Genomic DNA, 24,279 nt, shown 5'->3' with positions numbered 1-24,279 from the left:
AAAAGACCGCTGATCGCTCAATTCTCAGGCTCCACTCAGCAGAGAGCCGGTGCTTTGCCCCTCCAGTGCTCACTGAAGTGCTGGGCTGTGGAGGGGGGTAAGATTGCTGAGAGTCTGAGCCAGCTGCCAGTCCAGGCACCTGGGTGGATCCAGACTGTAAAGTCAGGATATTTCCCAAGCCATATCTGCCCCGCAAAGCCCCATTTGCATGGGTGTAATGATCTGTCTTCATCCGTGTGGAATGCACAGGCATCTTGCATGGATATACTCTCTGGGATGTGGAAAACCTGTCATTGATTTGAGCAGGCTACCTGCATGTGGCTGCACAGAACACAGTTAAGGGTTAACTATGAACGATGGCTCTAGAATTATTGCTCTCACTTTGGCATGCATGGTGATATTTAACATGTATTTTTACATGTTTAACATGTATTTGTACATAGCTAAGCCAGGGGTGGGAAACCCTGGAAAAGATGGAGAGCTATCCAAACAATATGGATGAGATAAAAGATCACTATCATGCAACACTGTACCCAAACAAAATGTATAATTTTTTTTCATACAAATAGAGCTTTATTTTGGTGGTATTTAATCACCACTGAGTTTTTTATTTTTTGCGACATAAGTGAAAATTTTGAAAAAAACACACTTTTTTTTTTTTTTTGTTTCTATGATAAAATTTTGCAAATAAGTAATTTTTGTTCATAAATTTGGGCCAAAATTTATACGGCTACATCTCTTTGGTAAAAATAACCCAAATTAGTGGATATTATTTAGTGTCTGTGAAAGTTATAGAGTCTACAAGCTATGGTGCAAATCATTGAAAATTGATCACATCTGATCACACCTGATGCTAGAAAAGTACAAATACCCCCATGTGACCCCTTTTTGAAAAGTAGACAGTCCAAGGTATTTAGCAAGAGGCATGGTGAGTTTTTTGAAGTTGTAATTTTTTCCTACAAGTCTTGGGATATTAAAAATGTTTTTTTCACAAAAATTGTCATAATAACAAGTTATTTCTCACACACAGCATATGCATACTTCAAATTACACCCCAAAATACATTCTGCTACTCCTGAGTAAGGCGATATCCACATGTGTGTGACTTTTACACAGGCTGGCCACACAGATAGGTCCAACATGCAGGGAGCACAGTCACCTCTAATTTCCTAACCACCTATTACATTTGTGAAGGCCCTGGAGCCACAGGAAAGTGGTATTACCCACAAAATGACCCCATTTTGGAAAGCAGACACCCCAATGTCTATTCTATGAGGCATAATGAGTCTTTTGAATGGTTCATTTTTTTCCAAAAGTCTTCGGAAAATGTAGAAAGAAAATTAAAACTTATTTTTTACACAAAGTGGTCAGTTTATAAGATATTTCTAACTCAAAGCATGTACATAGCAAAAATGACACCCCAAAATACATTCTGCTACTCGTCCTGAGTATGTCGATACCACATGTGAGACTTTTACACAGCCAGTCCACATACAGAGGCCCAACATTGAAGTAGTACCTTCAGGCGTTCTAGGAACATAAATTACACATCTCATTTCATTCCTACCTATCACACTTTTGAAGGTCTAGGAGCATCAGGACAGTGGAATTGCCCACAAAATGACCCCATTTTTGAAAGCAAACACCCCAACATATATTCTATGAGGCATGGGCTGCAGGTAGGTACTCGGATACTCTGATGGGCTGGTGACAGGTACTTGGGTACTCTGATCGGCTGGTGAAAGATACTCGGGTACTCCGATGGCCTGGTGACAGGTACTCGGGCACGCCGGTGGCCTGGTGACAGGTACTCGGGCACGCCGGTGGCCTGGTGACAGGTACTCGGGCACTCCGGTGGCCTGGTGACAGGTACTCGGGCACGCCGGTGACAGGTACTTGGGCACGCCGATGGCCTGGTGACAGGTACTCGGGCACGCCGATGGCCTGGTGACAGGTACTCGGGCACGCCGATGGCCTGGTGACAGGTACTCGGGCACGCCGATGACCTGGTGACAGGTACTCGGGTACTCTGATGGGCTGGTGACTGGTACTCAGATGGGCTGTGACAGGTACTCAGGTACTGGTGTACTCAGATGAACTGTGAGTACTCAGATTGACTGTGACAGGTACTCGGGTACTCAGATGGGCTGTGACAGGTACTCAGATGGGCTGTGACAGATACTCAGGTACTCGGATGGGCTGTGACAGGTACTCGGGTACTCGGATGGGCTGTGACAGGTACTCGGGTACTCGGATGGGCTGTGACAGGTACTCGGGTACTCGGATGGGCTGTGACAGGTACTCGGGTACTCGGATGGGCTGTGACAGGTACTTGGGTACTCGGATGGGCTGTGACAGGTACTTGGGTACTCGGATGGGCTGCGACAGGTACTCGGGTACTTTGATGGGTGGTGACAGGTACTCGGGTACTCGGATGGATTGTGACAGGTACTCGGGTACTCGGATGGACTTGGACAGGTACTCGGGTACTTTGATGGGTGGTGACAGGTACTCTTTATTGGGGGGTAATCAGTGTGTTTTGGTGTGTACTGTAAGTGGTAACGATATGTTACCGCAATCTCCTTCTCACACACAATCGGTGTGTGAGGAAGAGAACCCAATAACATCTCGTTACCGTGGTTTGTTTACATTCTGTGACCGCCTGTGATTGGACACAGCCGGTCACATAGTAAAGAGCCAATTTCATTGGCTCTTTACTGTGTTTGGGGTTGGGCTGTGTCAGGGTGACAGGCCGCATCCCTGATTGCTGCTCTGTGCGCTCCCTAGGGGCGTGCACGAGCGCCGTGCATGTGACCGGCTGTGATTGGACACAACCGGTCACATGGTAAAGAGCCATTTATTATTGGCTCTTTACCCGGATCAGGGATGGGCTGTGTCCGAGGGACATACCTCATCCACGATCGCTGCTCTGAGGGCCCCCGGGGGCCCGCAGGAGTGGCGAGATATTGAGGACGTCATATGACGCTCGCCCAGGATGGGAGATCCCATCTGCGGACGTCATATGACTATGGCCCGGTATTGAAGTGGTTAAAAAGTAAGGAAAGATTGAAGAGTTCAGAGGTTAGTGGTAAGTAATGCAAGGCTCTAAGGCCGGTAGTAGGTAATGCAGGGGTCAGGAGTAAATAGCTCAGAGGTTAATATAAAATGCAAATTGCAGTGGTCAGGGGTAAGTAACTCCTCAGATCATAAATATGTAACACAGAGTACAGGGATCAGTAATACAGTGCAAAGATCAGGAGTAAATCTTCAAAAGTTCAGGAGTTAGTAGTGTGTAATGCAAAATTCTGAGGTTAGTAGTATGCAATGCACAGTGCAGTATTTCCAGTTTCAACGTCCTCAAGTATTAGCTTTACTAATGTTATTAGCTATCAGAAACCCATTGGGGTTGATTCACTAAAACTGGAGAGTGTAAAATCTGGTGCAGTTGTGCATGGTCAGCCAACATAGAAGCTGATTAGTTTCTGCGCAGAACTGCACCAGATTTTGGACAATTTTAGTAAATCAGCCCCATTGTCTATAATGACAATTTTAAAGCACTCTGTTTATTTTATTGTAGCTAGGGTGGAAATTCTACGATGCAGATGATTACCATCCACATAACAATAAAATGAAAATGGGAAAAGGGATCCCATTAAATGATCAGGTAAACATATTTCATATATTATAGCCATGTGATAATGAGATGTGATGTTAATTTATGTAGAAAGAAAAACATAGTTTAGATTTTATTCTCAATTGTTGGAGAAATATATATTTTAAAGTAAGTTATTAGTTCTTATGATATTGGTTGTTGCAAATTACTTGCTATGGGGGTGTAGACTCACTCTCGAGCCAGGCTGTGTGCATCTATAGGCACACACCACGTGGCTCAACCCTGCCCCCTGCTCCCTCCTCACAGGATTTGATTAAAATCAAACAGGCTCCCGCTGCTGCCTTTGTGTATTATGAAGAGAGAAACAGAGAACGGTGCCACTGCAGATGGGCAGAGCCTTGTATAGAGATAGGACTGAGGTAAGTATTTATGGTGATGGGGGCACAATACAACCTAAATGCAGGAAAATGTATTAAGGTAAAATATGTCGTGTTTTAGAACCACTTTAATTTTGAGTATATTGTACATTTTCCAGTGCAAGTTTGAATCTGGCCCTTACAGTGCCTTGCCAAGTGGCCCCAGCTTCATAGAGTAGGTATGTTCCAGGTGGCTGTTCATATCCTACATTTATCTTCAAAGAGCCATAGGATTTCTAAAATCTAGGGTGAACTATTAGGATAAAAGTGATCACAAATTTCTGTGGGCTTCAACTCTTACCTTCCTTTTTTCCAACAAATGCCTTGAGGAATCTTACTGGCCAGTAGAAGGGTGTGTTGTCAGAAGGAGGCTGTGGTCAATATTTGCATTACAGAACACCTTGGATTTAATGAGATCTGTGCTACTCTAAAGATAATCCAAGACTTAAATCAATTGCAGTATTTTTAAATATTTACTGAAGACTGTTGCCTCAACTGTTGTTCTCTTCAGCACCTACCTGGATCACAGTCCTTGTCGAACTGGCAGCAACTGGAAAACCAGCAAGCTCTTTATAAAAGGACTGAGCTATACGGCAATTGTCACAAATCGTCTTGTTTGTGAATGTTGCAAAAACTTATAACCATCCTTACAAGGCATTCAAAAGGCTGTATGCATAGTTTTTAATATACAAACCTAAGTTGTGTATGATTACTTTGCTTAACCACTTTCAGACCGGACCATTTTGCTGGTAAATGACCAGAGGTCTTTTTACACTTTGGCACTGCGCTGCTTTAACTGGTAATTGCGCGGTCATGCAATGTTGTACCCAAACAAAATTTGCGTCCTTTTCTTCCCACAAATAGAGCTTTCTTTTGATGGTATTTGATTGCCTCTGCGATTTTTATTTTTTGCGATATAAACGTAAAAAGACCGCAAATTTTGAAAAAAAATGATATTTTCTACTTTTTGTTATTAGAAAAATCCAATAAACTCAATTTTAGTCATACATTTAGGCCAAAATGTATTCAGCCACATGTCTTTGGTAAAAAAAAAGTCAATAATTGTATATTTATTGGTTTGCGCAAAAGTTGTCACATCTACAAACTAAGGTACGTTTTCTGGAATTTACGCAGCTTTTAGTTTACGACTGCCTATCTCATTTCTTGAGGTGCTAAAATGGCAGGGCAGTACAAAACCCCCCCAAATGACCCCATTTTGGAAAGTAGACCCCCTAAGGAAATTGATAAGAGGCATGTTGAGCCCATTGAATATTTTATTTTTTTGCCTCAAGCGATTGAATAATGACAAAAAAAAATTTTTTTTTTTTTTTTTACACTAAGTTGTCACTAAATGATATATTGCTCACACATGCTATGGGCGTATGTGAAATGACACCCCAAAATAAATTCTGCTGCTTCTCCTGAGTATGGGGATACCACATATGTGGGACTTTTTGGGAGCCTAGCCGCGTACGGGGCCCCGAAAACCAAGCACCGCCTTCAGGCTTTCTAAGGGCGTAAATTTTTGAGTTCACTTCTCACTACCTATTACAGTTTTGAAGGCCATAAAATGCCAAGATGGCACAAAACCCCCACAAATGACCCCATTTTAGAAAGTAGACACCCCAAGCTATTTGCTGAGAGGCATGTTGAGTTCATGGAATATTTTATATTTTGCCACAAGTTGCGGGAAAATTACAAACTTTTTTTTTTTTTTTTTTTTTTTAACAAAGTTGTCACTAAATGATATATTGCTCATGCATGCCATGGGCATATGTGAAATGACACCCCAAAATAAATTCTGCTGCTTCTCCTGAGTACGGGGATACCACATATGTGGGACTTTTTGGGAGCCTAGCCGCGTACGGGGCCCCGAAAACCAAGCACCGCCTTCAGGCTTTCTAAGGGCGTAATTTTTTGATTTCACTCCTCACTACCTATTACAGTTTTAAAGGCCATAAAATGCCAAGATGGCACAAAACCCCCACAAATGACCCCATTTTAGAAAGTAGACACCCCAAGCTATTTGCTGAGAGGCATGTTGAGTCCATGGAATATTTTATATTTTGCCACAAGTTGCGGGAAAATTACAAACTTTTTTTTTTTTTTTTTTTTTTTCACAAAGTTGTCACTAAATGATATATTGCTCACGCATGCCATGGGCATATGTGAAATGACACCCCAAAATAAATTCTGCTGCTTCTCCTGAGTATGGGGATACCACATATGTGGGACTTTTTGGGAGCCTAGCCGCGTACGGGGCCCCGAAAACCAAGCACCGCCTTCAGGCTTTCTAAGGGCGTTACAGTTTTGAAGGCCATAAAATGCCAAGATGGCACAAACCCCCCCCAAATGACCCCATTTTGGAAAGTAGACACCCCTAAATTTAGGGGTACACTAGTGAGACTAGGTAATAAATGGCGGGTGCCCTGAAACTATAAAAAAATAACTAACCAACCAGCGTCACCTGTAACAGTTATATGGTGATCACTGGTGAAAGGGTTAACTAGGGGGCAATTAGGGGGCTTTATGCGGTAGTATATGGGGGTCCCTGGCGCTATAAAAAGCTGCAGCGAACCTAAATACCTACCTGCCTAACTAGCGTCACCTGTGACACTAATACAGCGATCAGAAAAACGATCGCTTATTAGGCTGGGTTCACACTGGAGCGATGCGGGAACGCCACGAATGCGCGGCGGGTTCCCGCATCGCATGCCTCCCGGCAGCAGTTCACACTGCCCTATGCGAACTGCTGGGAGTGTCAGTGAAATGTTACTGACACCCCCAGATCAGTTCGCATATCGCAGTGCGATCTGCAAACTCGGATCGCATGGTGTGAACACCCATGCGATCCGATTCTGCTGCGGGCCAAAAAAAGGGTCCCGTGCGAATTTGCGGCGGGTGCGGCGGGTGCGGTGAATGGCTGAACTCGAATCGCACAGAGATCGGATGTGATTTGCACTGCAGTGCGGTGCGAATCACATCCGTTCTCATAAACCGCTGCAATGTGAACCCAGCCTTAGTGACACTGGCGACGGGGGGTGATCACGGGGTTAAACCTTTATTGGGGGGGTTAGGGGGGTACCTTAGAACTAAAGGGGGCTAACCCTAACTGCCCTAACAGTTATTAGTCACAAATGACACCCGCCGGGTGATCAGGGGGTTAAACCTTTATTAGGTAATAAATGGCGGGTGCCCTGAAACTATAAAAAAATAACTAACCAACCAGCGTCACCTGTAACAGTTATATGGTGATCACTGGTGAAAGGGTTAACTAGGGGGCAATCAGGGGGCTTTATGCGGTAGTATATGGGGGTCCCTGGCGCTATAAAAAGCTGCGGCGAACCTAAATACCTACCTGCCTAACTAGCGTCACCTGTGACACTAATACGGCGATCAGAAAAATGATCGCTTATTAGGCTGGGTTCACACTGGAGCGATGCGGAAACGCCGCGAATCCGCGGCGGGTTCCCGCATCGCATGCCTCCCGGCGGCAGTTCACACTGCCCTATGCGAACTGCTGGGAGTGTCAGTGAAATGTTACTGACACCCCCAGATCAGTTCGCATATCGCAGTGCGATCTGCAAACTCGGATCGCATGGTGTGAACACCCATGCGATCCGATTCTGCTGCGGGCCAAAAAAAGGGTCCCGTGCGAATTTGCGGCGGGTGCGGCGGGTATGGCGGGTGCGGCGGGTGCGGCGAATGGCTGAACTCGAATCGCACAGAGATCGGATGTGATTTGCACTGCAGTGCGGTGCGAATCACATTCGTTCTCATAAACCGCTGCAATGTGAACCCAGCCTTAGTGACACTGGCGACGGGGGGTGATCACGGGGTTAAACCTTTATTGGGGGGGTTAGGGGGGTACATTAGAACTAAAGGGGGCTAACTCTAACTGCCCTAACAGTTATTACAGTCACAAATGACACCAATGCAAAAAAAAAAAAAAAAAAAAAAAAAATGACATTGGTGTCACTGTGACTGGGGGGCAGGGGTAATTGGGGGGGTGATCGGGGGGTAAAGGGGGGGTGTGAGTGTGCCTGGCATGTTCTACTGTGTGTGTGAGTGTTGGTGCAACTTACTGATCCGCTCTCCTCCGTGTCGGAACGAAAAATACCGACACGGAGGAGAGAATACATCACTTCCTCTCCTGTGTTTACATTACAGGAGAGGAAGTGATGTCACCGGGGATTTCTATTCGTCGGGAGCGATCGCGAGGGGGTGGCCATGAATGAATGGCCGTCCCCTCGTCCGGGATCGCTCCCGAACGAATACCGACCGCCGCAGGCACCGGGCGGGGGCCCGATCGGGCCCCCGACCCGCGGGAGGCAAGGGACGTACATGTATGTCCTTATGCCTGCCCGTGCCATTGTACCGACGTACATCGACGTGCGGCGGTCGGCAACTGGTTAAAGTGGTTGTAAACCCCAGTCATGGATTTTGAGCAAAACACATATGTGTAGTGTTTACTTGTCTCTATCCAAAGCTCTAAGTCTTGTTTCTCTCTGGTGCTTTGTTCCTCTATTATCAGCATAGGAAGCTTTCCAACACTTCAGATAACATGAGCTAAAACTTTGTGCCAGGAGGGGGGATGAGCATGGCGCTTGTCTATTCAGAATACAGCTCTGCATGTTCCTTCATTCCTCTGCCTATGTATGGGGGGGTGCCCCATTCCTCCAGTCACATCTCACACAGTGTATGTGCAGTCTCTCCACCCTTCCCTATGTACTGCTGACAGATGAAGAAAGATTTTTAACATGATCTGCACTTTAACCTTCCTGGCGGTATGATTCAGTCTGGAATAAGGTGCTGAAAGCGGTACAATTATTTTGCATGGAAGGGTCCTTTCACACGGGGCGGATCAGTTCTGATCCGCCCCGTGGATGTCCGTTTGCTCAGCGGGGATCACTCCGTCGATCCCCGCTGAGCAGGGAAATGACAGGTCTGTCTCCGCACACTGCGCAGGGACGGACCTGTCACAGCGCCGCTCTCCCCTATGGGAGATCGGATGACGACGGACCGCAGTGCCCGTCGTCATCCGATCCGATCCGCAGACGGATGGAAAAATAGCTTTTTCCTCCGTCACACTTTTTCGGATCGGAGCGGGTCGGATGTCAGCGGACATGTCACCGCTGACATCCGACGCTCCATAGAGCTCTATGGAGCACCCGTTCAGGTCCGCCTGAAAAACTGACAGGCGGGCCTGAACGGGACGTTAGTGTGAAAGGGGCCGAAATCTGGCTTTTATTTTGTAGTCCTGTAATTCTTAGGAATAACGCTCTGAAATCTCTTCAAACCAGAGTCTAGCGGACATCCCGGGTATGATAAAGTTTATAATATAATAAAGAATAATAAAAATTATTCAATAATGTAATCAAATCCAAAAAAAAATGAAAAAGGGACATGTTTTGGTTGCTATGGACAATCTCCAAATTCCAAGCAGTAAAAAACAGTATTTATAATATAAAAGTGCATGCAGGGCATTGCACAGACCACTAGGGACAAAGGGGGTGTGTATTTTTTACTACAGCACTGTAATCTGTAAGATTACAGTGCTGTGTGTGTTTTGTGTCTTTTTACATTTTTGAATTTGCCGCCGTTCTCCGCTCCCGTGCGTCGTAACGCCGCAGGGAACGGAGCTCGGCGGCATTCGGCACTGTGAATCGAGCGGAGGACAGCTCGATCACACATCGCGGCGGACATCGCTGGATCCAGGGGACAAGGTAAGTAACGTTACCTGTGTCCTCCCCTGCATCGAGCGGTGCAAGCCCGAGTCTGGCTCGGGGTTACCGCTATTGTAATTAAAATTCCAACCCGAGCCAGACTCGGGATTACCGCTAAGGAGGTTAAAAGGGAAGACTGCAGATAAACAAATAAAACCTATGTAGGAGAATTTGTTTAATCTGTGTATCATCTGAGGATATTCACTTCACTGGGTATGTGTGAGGATTTACAACCACTTTAAAGTGGAACTTTAGAAAATTAAGTCCTGCTAGATCACTTCAGGATGGCCCCTTTTGCAGGTATAGCTATGCTGTATTTTTAGGCACTGTCAAATTTATATTGACCAATCTGCTGACAGCCTTAAAGTAGAATTAAACCCTCCTATCCTACATACATACAGCCAAGTATGCTCCTGTTTGATCTGTAACTGCCATGGTGCTGCACATGTGATCAGTTATGACACCAGACGTTTGGTTTGGTTGAGGACACAAGCAAATGTGACAGCAATCCCAGAATTCCAGAAATGTAAATTTTTTGAAAGCATTAAATTGATAGGTTTAGTTTTTCTTTATGATTTACTGCTGCTCAGGGGCTTTGGGCTTCAGCAAAATGGCAGCCTCTGGCAAGAAGAAATAGGTGCAATGCTGGAGGCAATTTACAGCACACACTAATTTTGGTAGTGTTATTATTAAATGTGAAATGTATGTTCCTTCCTAAAGAACTTTTTTTTTTTTTTTATCAAGTTGTTATGGGTAACGTTTAATTTTAATTAAAGGACATTATTGTATATAGAATTACATGCACTTGTAGATGGCCTGGCTGCTTCTAGTCTCAGTGAGCCACAGGCCCAATAAAAGCATGCTGCCAGTGTAGTTTTTTCAGTATACTTGTTCCAAGATCGGCTCAGAAAGCGCTGAAACTAGCGGGTCAGTATTGCAGCTAATCAAATAGCATATTCAATAGACGTTCATATTTGCTAAATATTATCTTTCTTTTTAAAAAATACGTGACAGCATTCCTTGATTCCACCCCCCCCCCAAAAAAAGACACTGTCTATTTCTGTTCACATAGGTCTGTGAATGCTTTACATACATTTCTATTGTGGTTCACTGACTGAACGAGTTTCTAGTGCCCTAAGTGTCAGTGCTGCACATTTACCTACCTAATCATCTGTCTTCCCCAGCAAGTCAGCAAGCATCCTGCAATACATCTTGACTAAACAGTTAGCCGAGGTGATAGCTGGCCGCTGATAAATGCTGACTGATAGTGACATCTCCTCCGGGGTTCCCAATGCATATTGGATTGAGCTGGCAAACCTATCACTCATTTTTATCATATCTGACAAGTACTGTTCTTCTTCAAAGAAAAATACTTGGAAAGAAATGTCTGTAAGCAGTACTCTGGCCTTATATCAATTCCTGGGAGAAGTTTCAGATGTTCTTCTTCTCTGCCTTCTTTTTCCTAGAAATGTGCATAAATATGGCCACACTAGACTTTCAGCTGTGCTTTTTTGAAATTAACCACTTTTGCCCCGGAAGATTTTACTCCCTTCCTGACCAAAGCACTTTTTACAATTTGGCACTGCGTCGCTTTAATTGACAATTGCAAGGTCATGCAATGCTGTACCCAAACAAAATTTGTGTCCCTATTTTTCCCACAAATAGAGCTTTCTTTTGGTGGTATTTGATCACCTCCTGCGGTTTTTATTTTTTTGTGCTATAAACAAAAAAAGCTATAATTTTGAAAAAATAACAACAATATTTTTTCTTTTTGCTATATTATCCCCAAAAATGTTTTTAAAAAACTAATTTCTTCATCAGTTTAGGTCAATATATAGTCTTCTACATATTTTTGGTAAAATAAATAAATAAATCACAATAAGTGTATATTGATTGGTTTGCGCAAAAGTTATATCACCTACAAACTATGGGAAAGATTTATGGCATTTGTGTTTTTTTTTTTTTTTACTAGTAATTGGGGTGATCTGCGATTTTTAACGGTACTGTGACAGACACGTTTGACAAATTTTTGGGACCATTAACATTTATACAATGATCAGTGCTACAAAAATGAATTGATTACTGTGTAAATGTTACTGGTAAGGAAGGGGTTAACACCAAGGGGCGATCAAGGGGTTAAATGTGTGTTCCCTCAGCGTGTTTCATCTGTGAGGGGATTGGACTCACTGGGGGAGAAGACATATCGTTGTTCTTACTTAGTAGAAACAAACAATATGTCTCCTCTCCCCCGACAGAACAGGAATTTGTGTGTTTACACACACAACTCCCCGTACTGGGTCTCGTGCACATGATTGCGCGTGTCTGGTGGCAATCACGCCCACCAGCCACATGCATCAAGTCCCCTGCGCTCGCCCTCTGGCGGCTCTTAAAGGAGACCCCCGTACCCGTACGGGGTTTCGCGCAGCGGTGCCATTGTACTGCAGTAAATATGCGTGAGCCATTCAGGAAACAGTTAAGTTATAAAGGTGTAAAATAATTAATGTCTTAAAGTGAACACTCTACTTCCCCAAAAGAGGCATATGATGAAAAAAGCACAATTGTTTAATGAAAAATAGCCTTGATGACCAGTAGAATGACTTGGAGAGGCGTTGTCAAGCTTGGCTCTTCCAGTAACAGCAAAAACAGAAAAATGAACAGATGTTGAAAACAACAAACAAAATCACACCATGTAATACCAGCATTCATATATCGCCAGTGGTCTCCACTCTCTTTAACATGGTCCCAGAGCCTGAAGAGTCAGCAACACTGCTGGTTAGAGCTCCAGCAGTAGGGTATCCAGTAGCCTCTCCTCCCAAAAATCTTAGGCACTGATAATGAAATAATAATGAGATATGAAAATCCAGGAGATAATAATTACTAATTGGGTGAGTGGATGTAGGGATGTAGAATAAGAATGGGTTCCAGAATTTCTGGGTGATGTCTAGACTCCCATTTTTTTGGTGAGATTAATGTTTGTAAGCTACCCACAGACACTACTGGCCAAGGAGGAAAAAGGAACATACAGGCTAGAAAAAGTATCCCATCACAGTTATAAGCTAATTCTGACGTTTTTTTTTTTTTTCTTTCAGTTTTTGCAGTCTCTCTTCATAAGCAAAAGTATGAGTGGTGACCTGAGATGACTGTTTGTGTGTACAGAAACACTGGCAAGCAGAACCCTATTCCTGTACTTCAGATTGCCCTTTAGGGTCTATAATCCGCTTCATATAAGGATTAATTCACTTAACGCAGTAGTGTTGAACAGGGTTAGTGATCTATTTGAAAAGTGTCGTGTTTTAAGTGATACCTTCTATTTTTTAATAACATAATTTAACCATTGACAGTTATCACTTAAACTGCAAAGCACCCACCTGCACAGACAGAGGGGAGGCAGGAGGGTACTTCCAATGCCCAGAAAAAAACAAACAGGAGAGGGAGAATCAATACATTCAATTTGATTTTAAAGCTGCATACATGGACCAGTTTTTTTTTATTTTGTTGGTTCGGCCACCCTCCCCTCTGCGCTATTGTATTCTGACAGCGTGTTGTCTCCTCTGCTGATGAGCGGCTTTTATCCAACATGGTGGTTGAACAGAAGTCGACCAGTAGATCGACTGCTATTGGTTTGAAATTTGGGCGGTCCCTGCTGAACTGGAGCAGATTTGGATCCACGTATGCCCAGCTTAAAGGAAGAAAATGATTCAGCTCATATCTGTTGTAACTCCATTCTGGGCACATTCTAATCTGACAGCTATGCTATGGCTTTGATGTCACACTTATAGCGAGCATACTGAGATCACTGATCATAATTTGAAAAGTAGATATACAGTAGCTGTGTGTATGTATTTTAACCTACAGGAATGTTTTTGCTTACCATTTGCAGGACAGACAACCTTGGCTCTGTAAGTTGCATAACCTGATAACGAGGTGAGTAAGCTCTACAAAAATTGCTGATGTCAGCTAAATTAGCTGGAGAATAGCTGACATTTTTCCTTCCCTGTCAATAATTATTAATATGTATACTTTGAAGAGTTAAGTATGCTTCTTAATGGAGCAAAGATATAGTTGGCTATTGGTTGGGGTATAATTAGTACTCTGGCTGTCCCTGTTGGCACTCTCCCAGCTGACAATAGCCACAGAGAGAGATTCATCTAAATGATATAAAAGTATTGGGACGCCTGCCTTTACACTCACATGAACTTTAATTGCATTCCAGTCTTAGTCTTTAGGGTTGGCCCACCCTTTGCAGCTATAACAGCTTCAACTCTTCTGGGAAGGCTGTCCACAAGGTTTAGGAGTGTGTCTATGGTAATGTTCAACCATTCTTCCAGAAGCACATTTGTGAGGTCAGCCACTGATGTGAACAAGGTCTGGCTTGCAGTCTCCACTCTTTCAACCCAAAGATGTTCTATTGGGTTGAGGTCAGGGCTCTCTGCAGGCCAGTCATGTTCCTCCACCCTAAACTCGCTCATCTATGTCTTTATGGACCTTCTTTGTGTACTGGTGCGCAGTCATGTAGGAACAGGAAGGGGCCATCCCCAAACTGTTCCTGTAAAGTTGGGGACCATGAAATTGTCCAAAATGTCTTGGTTTGCTAATGCCTTAAGAGTTTAACTTTCGTGGAACTAAGATGCCAAGCCCAACCCCTGAAAAACAGCCCCACACCATGTGATTTGAACCAGTGCACAAAGCAGTCCATAAAGACATGGATGAGCGAGTTTGGGGTGGAGGACTTGACTGGGATGCCATCAACATTCCTGTAAAGGTAGGTGTCCCAATACTTTTGGTAATAGTGAAAATACACTGTTTAGTGTGAATGGAGGGTTTTTGTTAGATTTCTTTTAGTTGAACCTTTGTATAGCAAGCGTAAATACCTATTGATCCTGTCTACAGGTACCCCTGTTGGCACCCTCCTGCCTGACAATAGCCGCATCGGGAGATTCATCTGTCTGCATTGTTTTATGGGGGATTCTGTTCAATTTGTTTTTGTTCTCCCTGTGCATGGAGAGCTTAAATACCTGTTGATCCTGCCCATTTCCGCTTTATCTCTCCATCAGCTCCCAATTCTGCAGGACAGAGGTTTGTCTTTACTGTTATCAATCTGCTCAAATTAATGCCCCCCCCCCCCCCCCCATGGGCTGATTAACAACTGCTCTGAGCATTTGGAAGCTGAGACTTCCTTTTAAATTTACCTTTTGCTGGAAAGCATGCCCTGTTACAAGAGGAGATTTTGAAAAACAAACTGCTGTGTTATAGCTAGTAATTATATGTATTATATATTTCTTTTTTTTCTTCTTAAAACACTTTAAAGAAAAGTATATTGAATCTGCCATGTAGCACTATCTGTAATAAAAAAAAAAAAGGAAAAGTATGAATAAACGGATGCAGACACCTCTTGTACATCAGTAATAAGCAGTTGTTTTAAAGTCACCAGATGGCTGCCATAGTAAAAGGTAAAAAATACTTAAAGAGGGATTTCACTGTGAAAAAAATATTATTAAAAGCCAGCAGCTACAAATACTGCAGCTGCTGACTTTTAATAAATGGACACTCGCCCTGTCCCAGGATCCAGCGATGTCGGCAGCCGAGGCCGATCGATCTCTCGGCTGCTGCCGCTGCCATTCTAGGTGAGGGAATCAGGAAGTGAAGCATTGTGGCTTCACTTTCCGGTTCCCTACTGCAAATGCGCGAGTCGCGCAGCGCAATAGGAATGGTTCGCGCTGTCTCTGGGACCCGTGTGTGTCCCAGCAGACAGACAGGAAGAGGCATAGACTCCCGTGGGAGTCTATGCCCAGAAGCGGGTGCAAATACCTGTCTTAGACGGGTATCTGCACCCCCCTCCCCCCTGAAAGGTGCCAACTGTGACACCCGAGGGGGGGGGGTTCCGATGAGCGGAAGTTCCACTTTAGGGTGGAACCCCACTTTAAAGTGGAGTTCCGCCAAAAACAAAATTAAGACAGCAGCTACAAATACTGCAGCTGCTGACTTTTAAAATAAGAAGACTTGCCTGTTCAGGGCGCCTGCAATGTCCTCACCCGAAGCCGAACCGGCCCTCGGTTCCAGTGCAGGCACCAACATCTTCAGTAAGGGAATCCGGAAGTAAAGCCTTGTGGCTTCCCAGCCTGGTTCCCTACTGCGCTTGCGTGAGCCCTGAGTGGTCCCTGCTATCTTCTGGCAACTGTGCGTCTCACAGAAGACAACGAGGGGGGCAGAGGAGGGGCCAGATATGGCGTAGTTCGCTGTGGGAGAAAATATCTGTATTAGACAGGTATCTGCTCCCCCTGAAAGGTGCCAAATGCGACACTGAAGGGGGTACGGAACCGGATCAGCGGAAGTTCCATTTCTGGGTGGAACTCCACTTTAACCTAATAAAATTATTTTTATTTTTAATTGTGCTACTTTCTTTAATGTGATCAAATACTGTAAATTTAAATATTTTGTTTTGATGACTGTAGGAATGATTAATGAAGCACTCATGCACACATGCTCTACAAAGAAATAATCAGTGACCATAAAGGAAAGCTCATTTCTGGCCAAGCGTAACACTTGTTACAGTATTCAGTGCTCTGTGATTGTTCTTTTATTTAATTGTGTGTTTATGCAGTAGAGAACAGGAAATATCCCATAGGTATTTGATCTAGAAGTCCAGGCAGGGTTATGTGATATAAGCAATATATTGCTACATGTGGCTGTTTGGACGGATTGAGTTTTGAAAGGGTTAGTACACTCAAAACAGATATTTATTTTTGTCATGTATATTGTGATCTATATTTTGAAGACTGCAACTGGAGGATTTGAAAATCCCAAAGGTGCCTAGAAATGTAGCCAGGCTATAAGACTGAAGACCTTGCGTCCCCCAAGACATCTAAAAATCCATGAAGCATCTCAACTTGCCAGACAGTGAAATAATAAAGTGTAATTTTTTGGGTGGACTGACCTTTTAAAGCAGAAGAGTGGGGAGGGCCCAATTTGAAATCGGTAAACTAAATATGAAATCAGGTGGAGTTTGTACAGTTAACCTCCATTTTCATACTCTTGCCTTCACAAAAACTGTTACAGCAGTTGTGCAGGGTGTTTTAAAGGATATGTTCACCTGTACCACTTCAGTACAGGGCACTTTCCCCCCTTCATGCCCAGGACAATTTTCAGCTTTCAGCGCTGTCACACTTTGAATGAGAATTGCGGGGTCATACAACACTGTACCCAAACTAAATTTTTATCATTTTCTTCCCACAAATAGATTTCCCTTTTGGTGGTATGGGATCACCAGTGGGGTTTTTATTTTTTGCAAAACAAATAAAAAAAAAAAAAAAAAATACATTTTTGAAAAAAAAGATTTTTTCTTTGTTTCTGTTATAAAATGTTGTTTTCTTCTTCACTGACGGGCACTGATGAGGAGGCACCAATATGTAGAATTGATTGGCACTAATAGATGGCACTGATGATGAGGTACTGGCAGTCATTACTGATGGGCACTGACTGGCAGTAATTGACACCTCTGATAGGGGCCGAGCTGATAATCAATGCGCTGATTATCAGCGCAGACCCCCCCTCAGACAGGAGAGCAAAGCCGTTTACTGGCACTTCCTGGTTACACGCTGTGATTGGTCACAGCTGATCATGTGGTAAAGAGCCAATGTCATAGGCTCTGTACCATGATCGGAGTTGTCAGACTGCACGCCCCCACATGATTGCAGCTTATCCTGAACATTGTATGATGTCCAGTCAAGATAACTTAACCACTTTGCACATGTGATTCTGTTATATGGCGGGCAGGAAATGGTTAAGGAATGTGTTACACCAGTATTTAGGATGTAACCTGTTCCAGCTCCTGATCCCCTTCCCCTTAGACAGCGGGCAGGGAATCCTCTCCCCCACGTGCGCTGTAAGATTTAAAATTGGCTGTGTCACCTTAAAAATCAGAATGTTTGAATGATTATGGCAGGTGGCTTGTAATCCTCAATGGACTAGGAGTGTGCTAATCAGTGCGCTTGTAGTCCATTCACTCTTCCTCCATCTTTATAACCGAATGCCTGTAAAGGGGGTGCAGGCAAAGAAGCTGGAGGGAGACTGTGCAGTAGCCTGACATTCCACCCACAATCCACTGAGCATGGGTGCAATGCAGACTCCTGTAGGAAAAAATTATAAAAGCATATTTGGGGGGTGTGTGTCAATTTTTCCTAAAAGGTGAACTTGGCCTTTAATCACAACTCTACAGTTCAGTAGGCACCATAGTTTGTGCATTGTAATGTAATAGACCTGATGAGACACACTTCCTCTACTTCTCTGCAATACAGGCCTTTAGAAGCTTTTGCAGAGAGGTGTGTTTGTTACTCATCTCTGCCAGCACAGAGCACTGCAGTATGAGCACAGGAAACAGTGTTTTCACTAAAATATTTTAAGGCATTTCCAGAAATAATTATTAATCATATCATGCAGGGGTACAGGAATATAAAAAAAGTGTACAATTTTAATGGGGCTTTAAACGAAATACACTATCTACTTCACTTGGCATCAGTGGTAAACAAATCAAATGATAAATCAGGTTAGTCCAATCTTGTTGGAGCAGACAGAGCCAATAGTAGAAGTGCTATTAGATATTAGGTAATGTTGCTGGATTGTGGGATAGTGAGGGGATGTTAAAGAGCTCAGAGTTGAGGTCTCACTATAGTGTTGTCCCAGCAAGAGGAGTTGCCAGTTTGTAAGGTACTTGCTGGTTGCATGTTAGTCTCATGTTGAAAGTGAAGAGGTTACTCACAATACAAACATTTTCGTACAACAGAATACAACTTCAGAAGTGACGGAATTTGTTGACTACTAATTAAACGAAAATCAGACATTAAGTTCATGTACCACAAAAATGTTATAGTCTGCACATCCAGCTTCTATCTGACGAATAACCGGAATCGGCTGTCGAAAGCACCATACTAAGGATCCTAAAATCGGCAGATCGTTTAGATGAAATTTTACTTCCGATTTTCATATCGTGTCATGCCTTTAGGCTCCGTTCACAGCTAGGCGTCCCAGATCACGGGCGGAATCACTAGGATTTTGCCAGGGATCCTGAATCATGGAAAATTGCGGGACACCCTCGAAATCCTCCTCGAGATGCGATTGGGGTGCCATTAGAAGTGACGCGGATCGCAAAGGGCATCCTGCGATTGGCAGTTATACAGAATTGAAGCCATTCCACCTGTGATCCGGGACGCCTAGATGTGATGAAGCCTTAGGGATATTATTATTTATTGATTGTAAACCCTCAAGTCTTTTGTGAACACATCCTGGTTTCTATTTTTTTTTTATATTGACTTGCAAATGTGCCATTAAGCGTGCATATCCTTGTTTACAGTATCTATGTCCTCGGTGTGGTGGTCTTGTTATTACCTGTTTCCTTTTTTTCAATAAAAGACTTGTAAACAAATGTATGTGTTAAGGTGCATTGGGGTACAGTAGCGCTACAAAGTAGAGGGTGCAATAACACCCATTGGGATAATGTATGTTAAACCACAATGCAATGCTTTGAAATCATCCCCACACCTGTCAGGATAGAAAGTCATAGAAAATCCACAATTTTGAGGTATCGCCAAAACAGGAATAGAGGGGAAATCGTTCAATATGGGCACTTGTTGCCATGGCAGCTGTCTAAGGTCCCATTTCCTTCATTTTAGGAGATCTCACTTCCTGTTGTGTCACACAGGGCAGTAAGTAAAGGAATAACAGCAAAGTGCTGGCTTTGGATATACTTTAAGGAAAGCCTTCCTCATCTAAAAAGTGATAGAACTTGAATTTTAAAAATCTTTTCCCCACTTAAGAGCTGCATTTATCATAGAATTGAGGCAGCATTCACACCTGGGCGTTTTGAATTGCCCGCAATTTCAAAATGCTCTGGTAAAATTACAAATTGCACAATGCGCATTTCAGACTACCACTAGTGGCTACCATAGCTTCCCCCCGTCCTTTCTCGCCGGGCGAAAATAATGGCCTGGCAGTAGGGAACTCCCATCAACACTGTCTGTGAACCCATGGGTGCAAGAAAGAAATTTGCTCCGTATATGACTGACTTTAGGAGTAAAGTAGTGAATGTCATTGCTTGTCTGGACCTTTGGCTCACTTTAAACAGCTTGGCAGGGAACTGCAATCAGCTATGCTTATCTCTTATCTGAGCATGACATTTGCTATGTTTATGACCGATTGCACAAATAATAATAAAAAAAAAACCTCCAATATACCTAGTAAAAACACCATGGATACACACTGTTGTACACCTTGTTCTATTGGCCACTGCAACCTAAAAAAGAAAGAAAATAACTTAATGGACAGCTATCATAAGACACAGGGACTATATTGCTGGTTCTCTGGCTTCTGTCTGATTTGTAAATAAGTCAGTAAGCTTTGAAGTCAGAGAATCAGCATGACACCCAGGATTCTCAGAAGATCAGCCTGGCCAGTCCCGTATTTCTCTCCTGACAGGTTTACTTTAAGACCCCTCTCACATTTTAAACAAATTGGGGGATTAGCTCTGTGCCACTTGCAGAGCCATATTTTACCGACACGGGGATACAGAGGTGCTGCATGCATCCCCGTGCCGGCATCCTTTTTAAGTCTATTGAGACATGCAGCTGCATGGACAGAGCTGCTGTGTCTATATATGACATATGGGTGTGCCTGGATTCCCAAACTCATCCTGTGTGTGTTCGGGGAACCACATCCGTGTGTCATATAAGGAAACATTGGTTCTCTCCATGCAGCTGCTCAATAGACTAAAATGAGATGCAGGGACATTGAAGAATGCAGAACCTGTGCCGGTAAAAAAAAATCGCCCTTCACCAGGCACAGAGCTAATCACCCCATGTGAGTGGGGCCATAAGAAAAGATTTCTAGACAATAGCAATTTGCTAAATGCTGAAGGATGGGAGTGTTGGTCATGTTGGTGTTCTGTTCTCCCCTTAGTGATGAAGCCCGTGGACATCATGTGGTGTTGGCATGCTCTGCACTGAAGAAAGCCTACAGGGAAACGCTGGCTACTGGGACAAACTTATGTACATCTGACAGACAACAGCAAGAAAACCTGGATCCAGATATATTTTTTATCCACTTACAGGGTTCACAGAAACTGATCTCAGAGAGGATTCAGAAACGAACAGGACATTTCATGCCGGTGGATTTGTTAGCATCACAATTTGACACACTGGAGCCTCCAACAGCACCTGAACATTTCATGACCGTAAATGTGGAGAAGGACATTTCACAAATAGTTTCAGAAATACAAGGTGTATTAGAGGGTAAGGTGTAAGACCCTCCTGAGTGGAAGTGGACTGATCAAAGGCTGTGTTATCAAGGACTACCTTTACCATAATGTGCCATTGGGGAGAGGCTCCAGTATTCCAGTGTGCTTCTACCTTCCCTGGCCACCATTTAATGCTTTGGGGGGGGGGGGGGGTGCACAAGTTGTCCTACAACTCTGTCATGAGAAACATGAAAGGCTGACATTGCTCTTTTGAATGTTAATTGCCTTGCTGTGTTGTCTGGCATCCATACTTTTATATCATAGACCTGGAACGAGCATGCTGTAAATGAGTGTCAGAAATCCTTTCCCCTATACTTGTTCCAGATCCGAGACTCTGAAAGAATGGAAGCCAAAACATCAGTATAACAGGCAGGGAACTAATATTCATAAAGGAGAGGTTTATTAGTAGCAGGCTTCATACTTTTCTCATGACAGTGTTAGTTTAAGGGCCCATTAAAAACTTTTGAGGCACAGAAATACATGTCAACCCATGTTATATGCATTGCGGTGCCATTCATTTTGAATGGTACCCCCAACTCGCTAAGACAACTCACCAAGTAGTGCCTTGTGTTGCCAAAATTGGTGAAGTGTTGGTTTTTTTCCACATTAGTATATGTTGGCAGTCCCATTATTTCAATGGGCTGCCTTAACGTAATGCACGTTGATGCACCACAAAAATGTAACGGCCCAACGTAAAAATGTAAATAGCACATCCTTACTGAATAATTACAACAGTTGTGCAAAATAAGAATAGACTAAAGGGAATGAAACTTTAGAAAGGTGACATTGTTTGCCTTGAGTTACAGCTCAGAGGTCTCCTGTTTCAGCTCAAAACACCTCAAGGAACCACATACAGAAAACCACACAACCTTCTTTTTTTTTGTAATTTGCTAGAGAACCATGATCAAAATAATGTATATATCGTATATACTCGAGTATAAGTCGATTTTTTTCAGCACTTTTTTTGTGCTGAAAAAGCACCCTCGGCTTATACTCATGCGCCTGATTTCACAGCGCTGTGACATGCAGTCTAGTCGGCGGCCATGCAGTGTAACAAAGCCCCGCCTTCTCCTTGTCCTCGTCCCATGATAGGTGGAACTCTTACTCACTGCTGGGAAACTGAATCGGTGTTCTGTCACGGATGAGGAGGAAGCAGGGCTTTGTTACACTGCACGGCCGCAGACTAGACTGCATGTCACAGCGCCGGTGTTCTGGAGATCAGGTACATGAGGCATGCAGATGGCACAGTGAGGTTACAGATGGGCATTGTTGACCCTCTTTACCACTTACAGTAGCTGCGGCATTTCCCACCCTCGGCTTATACTTGAGTCAGTATGTTTTCCCAGTTTTTTGTGTTAAAATTAGGCTCCTCAGCTTATATTAGAGTCGGCTTATACTCGAGTATATACGGTAATAGTATGTGCTGTACTTGTGCTGGATCATTATGAAAATTATTGGGATGCACTATAAATGTCAGCAGGTACATAGAACCAGAGGAAGAATTACAAAAGCGCTCTTTAGTCAGGCAAATTTATTATTCTTAAAACTTACCTTCTTGCCATTTTATTCTCAGTGCTATAATTAATAACGATTTAAGACTTTATCATGGACTTAATATATCAAACCCTGTTTTTTGTGGAATATTTTATTCTTGCATACAGTTCACAAATCCGTGCCTACTGTTAATAATTTAACTCTGTACAGAAATAATTGAACAATTAGCATTGTTCACTTGTGAACCTGTGTAGAGAACAAGCTATAAAATCTACACAAACCAGTTACAATTTTTAAGGCACCACACATTAAAGGATGATTCAGCTTAGATGATGAATTTTAGTATTAATCATGGTACATTGTGACTTCTTGGAGACTGACATATCTTGCAGGTGAGCTCTTGGTCATAGAGTACTTGAACATACACTATATTACCAGAAGTATTGTGATGCCTGCCTTTACACGCACATGCTATAAATAGAACAGCTTCAACTCTTCTGGGGAGGCTGTCCACAAGGGCTAGGAGCGTCTCTATGGGAATGTTTGACCATTCTTCCAGAAGCGTATTTGTGAGGTCAGGCACTGATGTGAACGAGAAGGCCTGGCTCGCAGTCTCCCCTCTAATTCATCCCAAAGGTGTTCTATCGGGTTGAGGTCAGGACTCCTGCCGGCCAGTCAAGTTCCTCCACTCCAAACTCGCTCATCCATGGGCCATCCTCAAACTGTTCCCACAAAGTTGGGAGCATGAATTTGTACAAAATGTCTTAGTATGCTGACGCCTTAAGAGTTCACGTAACTGGAACTAGGGGGCCCAAGTCCAACCCCACACCATAATCTCCCCTCCGCCAAATGATTTGGACCAGTGCACAAAGCAAGGTTCATAAAGACATGGATGAGCAAGTTTGGGGTGGAGGAACTTGACTGGCCTGCACCTGATAGAACACCTTTGGGATGAATTAGACTGCGGGCCAGGTCTTCGCGTCCACATCAAACTTTTAACAAAGGCATTCAAAACTCAGACTGTCTGGTGGTAACCATACACTGTATGCCAGATCAGAGTTGGTCTAATTTACTGCCATTTCCTAAAATGGAGAACTGACAGTGATTCTAGATTTCATCGCTGCCAGCAGTAGATTCTTAAAGTGGAGGTAGTAAGAACTACCTGAATTTGCCGCATGGGTCAGTAACATTACCGACACTGGCACAAGTGCTTCCCTGAGTTAGGCACAGGAAGTTCTTACAGTGGGGAAAATAATTATTTGATCCCCTGCAGCTTTTGTAAGTTTTCCCACTTACAAAAAAAATGAAGGGTCTATAATTTTTATCATAGGTGTATTTTAAATCAGAGACAGAATATTAACCAAAAATCTAGAAAAAACACAGGATACAAATGTTATAAACTGAGTTGCAGTTCAGTGAGTAAAATAAGTATTTGATCTCCAAGCAAAACATGACTTCGTACTTGGTGGAGGAACCCTTGTTGGCAACGAGTAGTTGGTTACGAGGTTTGCACACATCTCAGGAGGGATTTTGGTCAACTCTTTTTTTTCTTTTGCAGATCTTCTCTAAATCCTTAAGGTTTCTCGACTGTTGCTTGGCAACTCGAAGTTTCAGCTCCCATAAATGTTCTATAGGATTAAGGTCTGGGTCTGCCTAAGCCACTCAATGACCTTAATGTGCTATTTTTGAGTCACTCCTTTGTTGACTTGTTGTTATGTTTTGGGTCATTGTCATGCTGAAAGACAC

The 24,279-nt window shown here is 43.4% G+C and overlaps 1 protein-coding gene across 2 annotated transcripts in view; it reads left to right on the top strand.

Moving 5' to 3' along the window:
- Positions 1-22,882, top strand: part of IDNK (IDNK gluconokinase) — a 28,665-nt gene extending 5,783 nt beyond the window's left edge. The window contains exons 3-5 of one of the 2 annotated variants that reach the window (XM_077474868.1): positions 3,578-3,664; positions 13,636-13,679; positions 20,703-22,882. In XM_077474868.1, coding sequence (XP_077330994.1) covers positions 3,578-3,664; positions 13,636-13,679; positions 20,703-21,045 — 474 coding nt within the window. In that variant the 3' untranslated portion in view covers positions 21,046-22,882. The remainder of the gene's footprint in view (positions 1-3,577; positions 3,665-13,635; positions 13,680-20,702) is intronic. The other variant, XM_077474869.1, reaches the window with a different exon arrangement.
- Positions 22,883-24,279: the final 1,397 nt, after the last annotated feature.

Source organism: Lithobates pipiens, unplaced genomic scaffold (assembly GCF_037356315.1).
Source record: "Lithobates pipiens isolate NorthernLeopardFrog02 unplaced genomic scaffold, aLitPip1_a1.2 Scaffold_13, whole genome shotgun sequence".
NCBI lineage: Eukaryota > Metazoa > Chordata > Amphibia > Anura > Ranidae > Lithobates > Lithobates pipiens.
The sequence above is the reverse complement of the archived record's forward strand: the minus strand, read 5'-3'. Positions and strand labels throughout refer to the sequence as shown.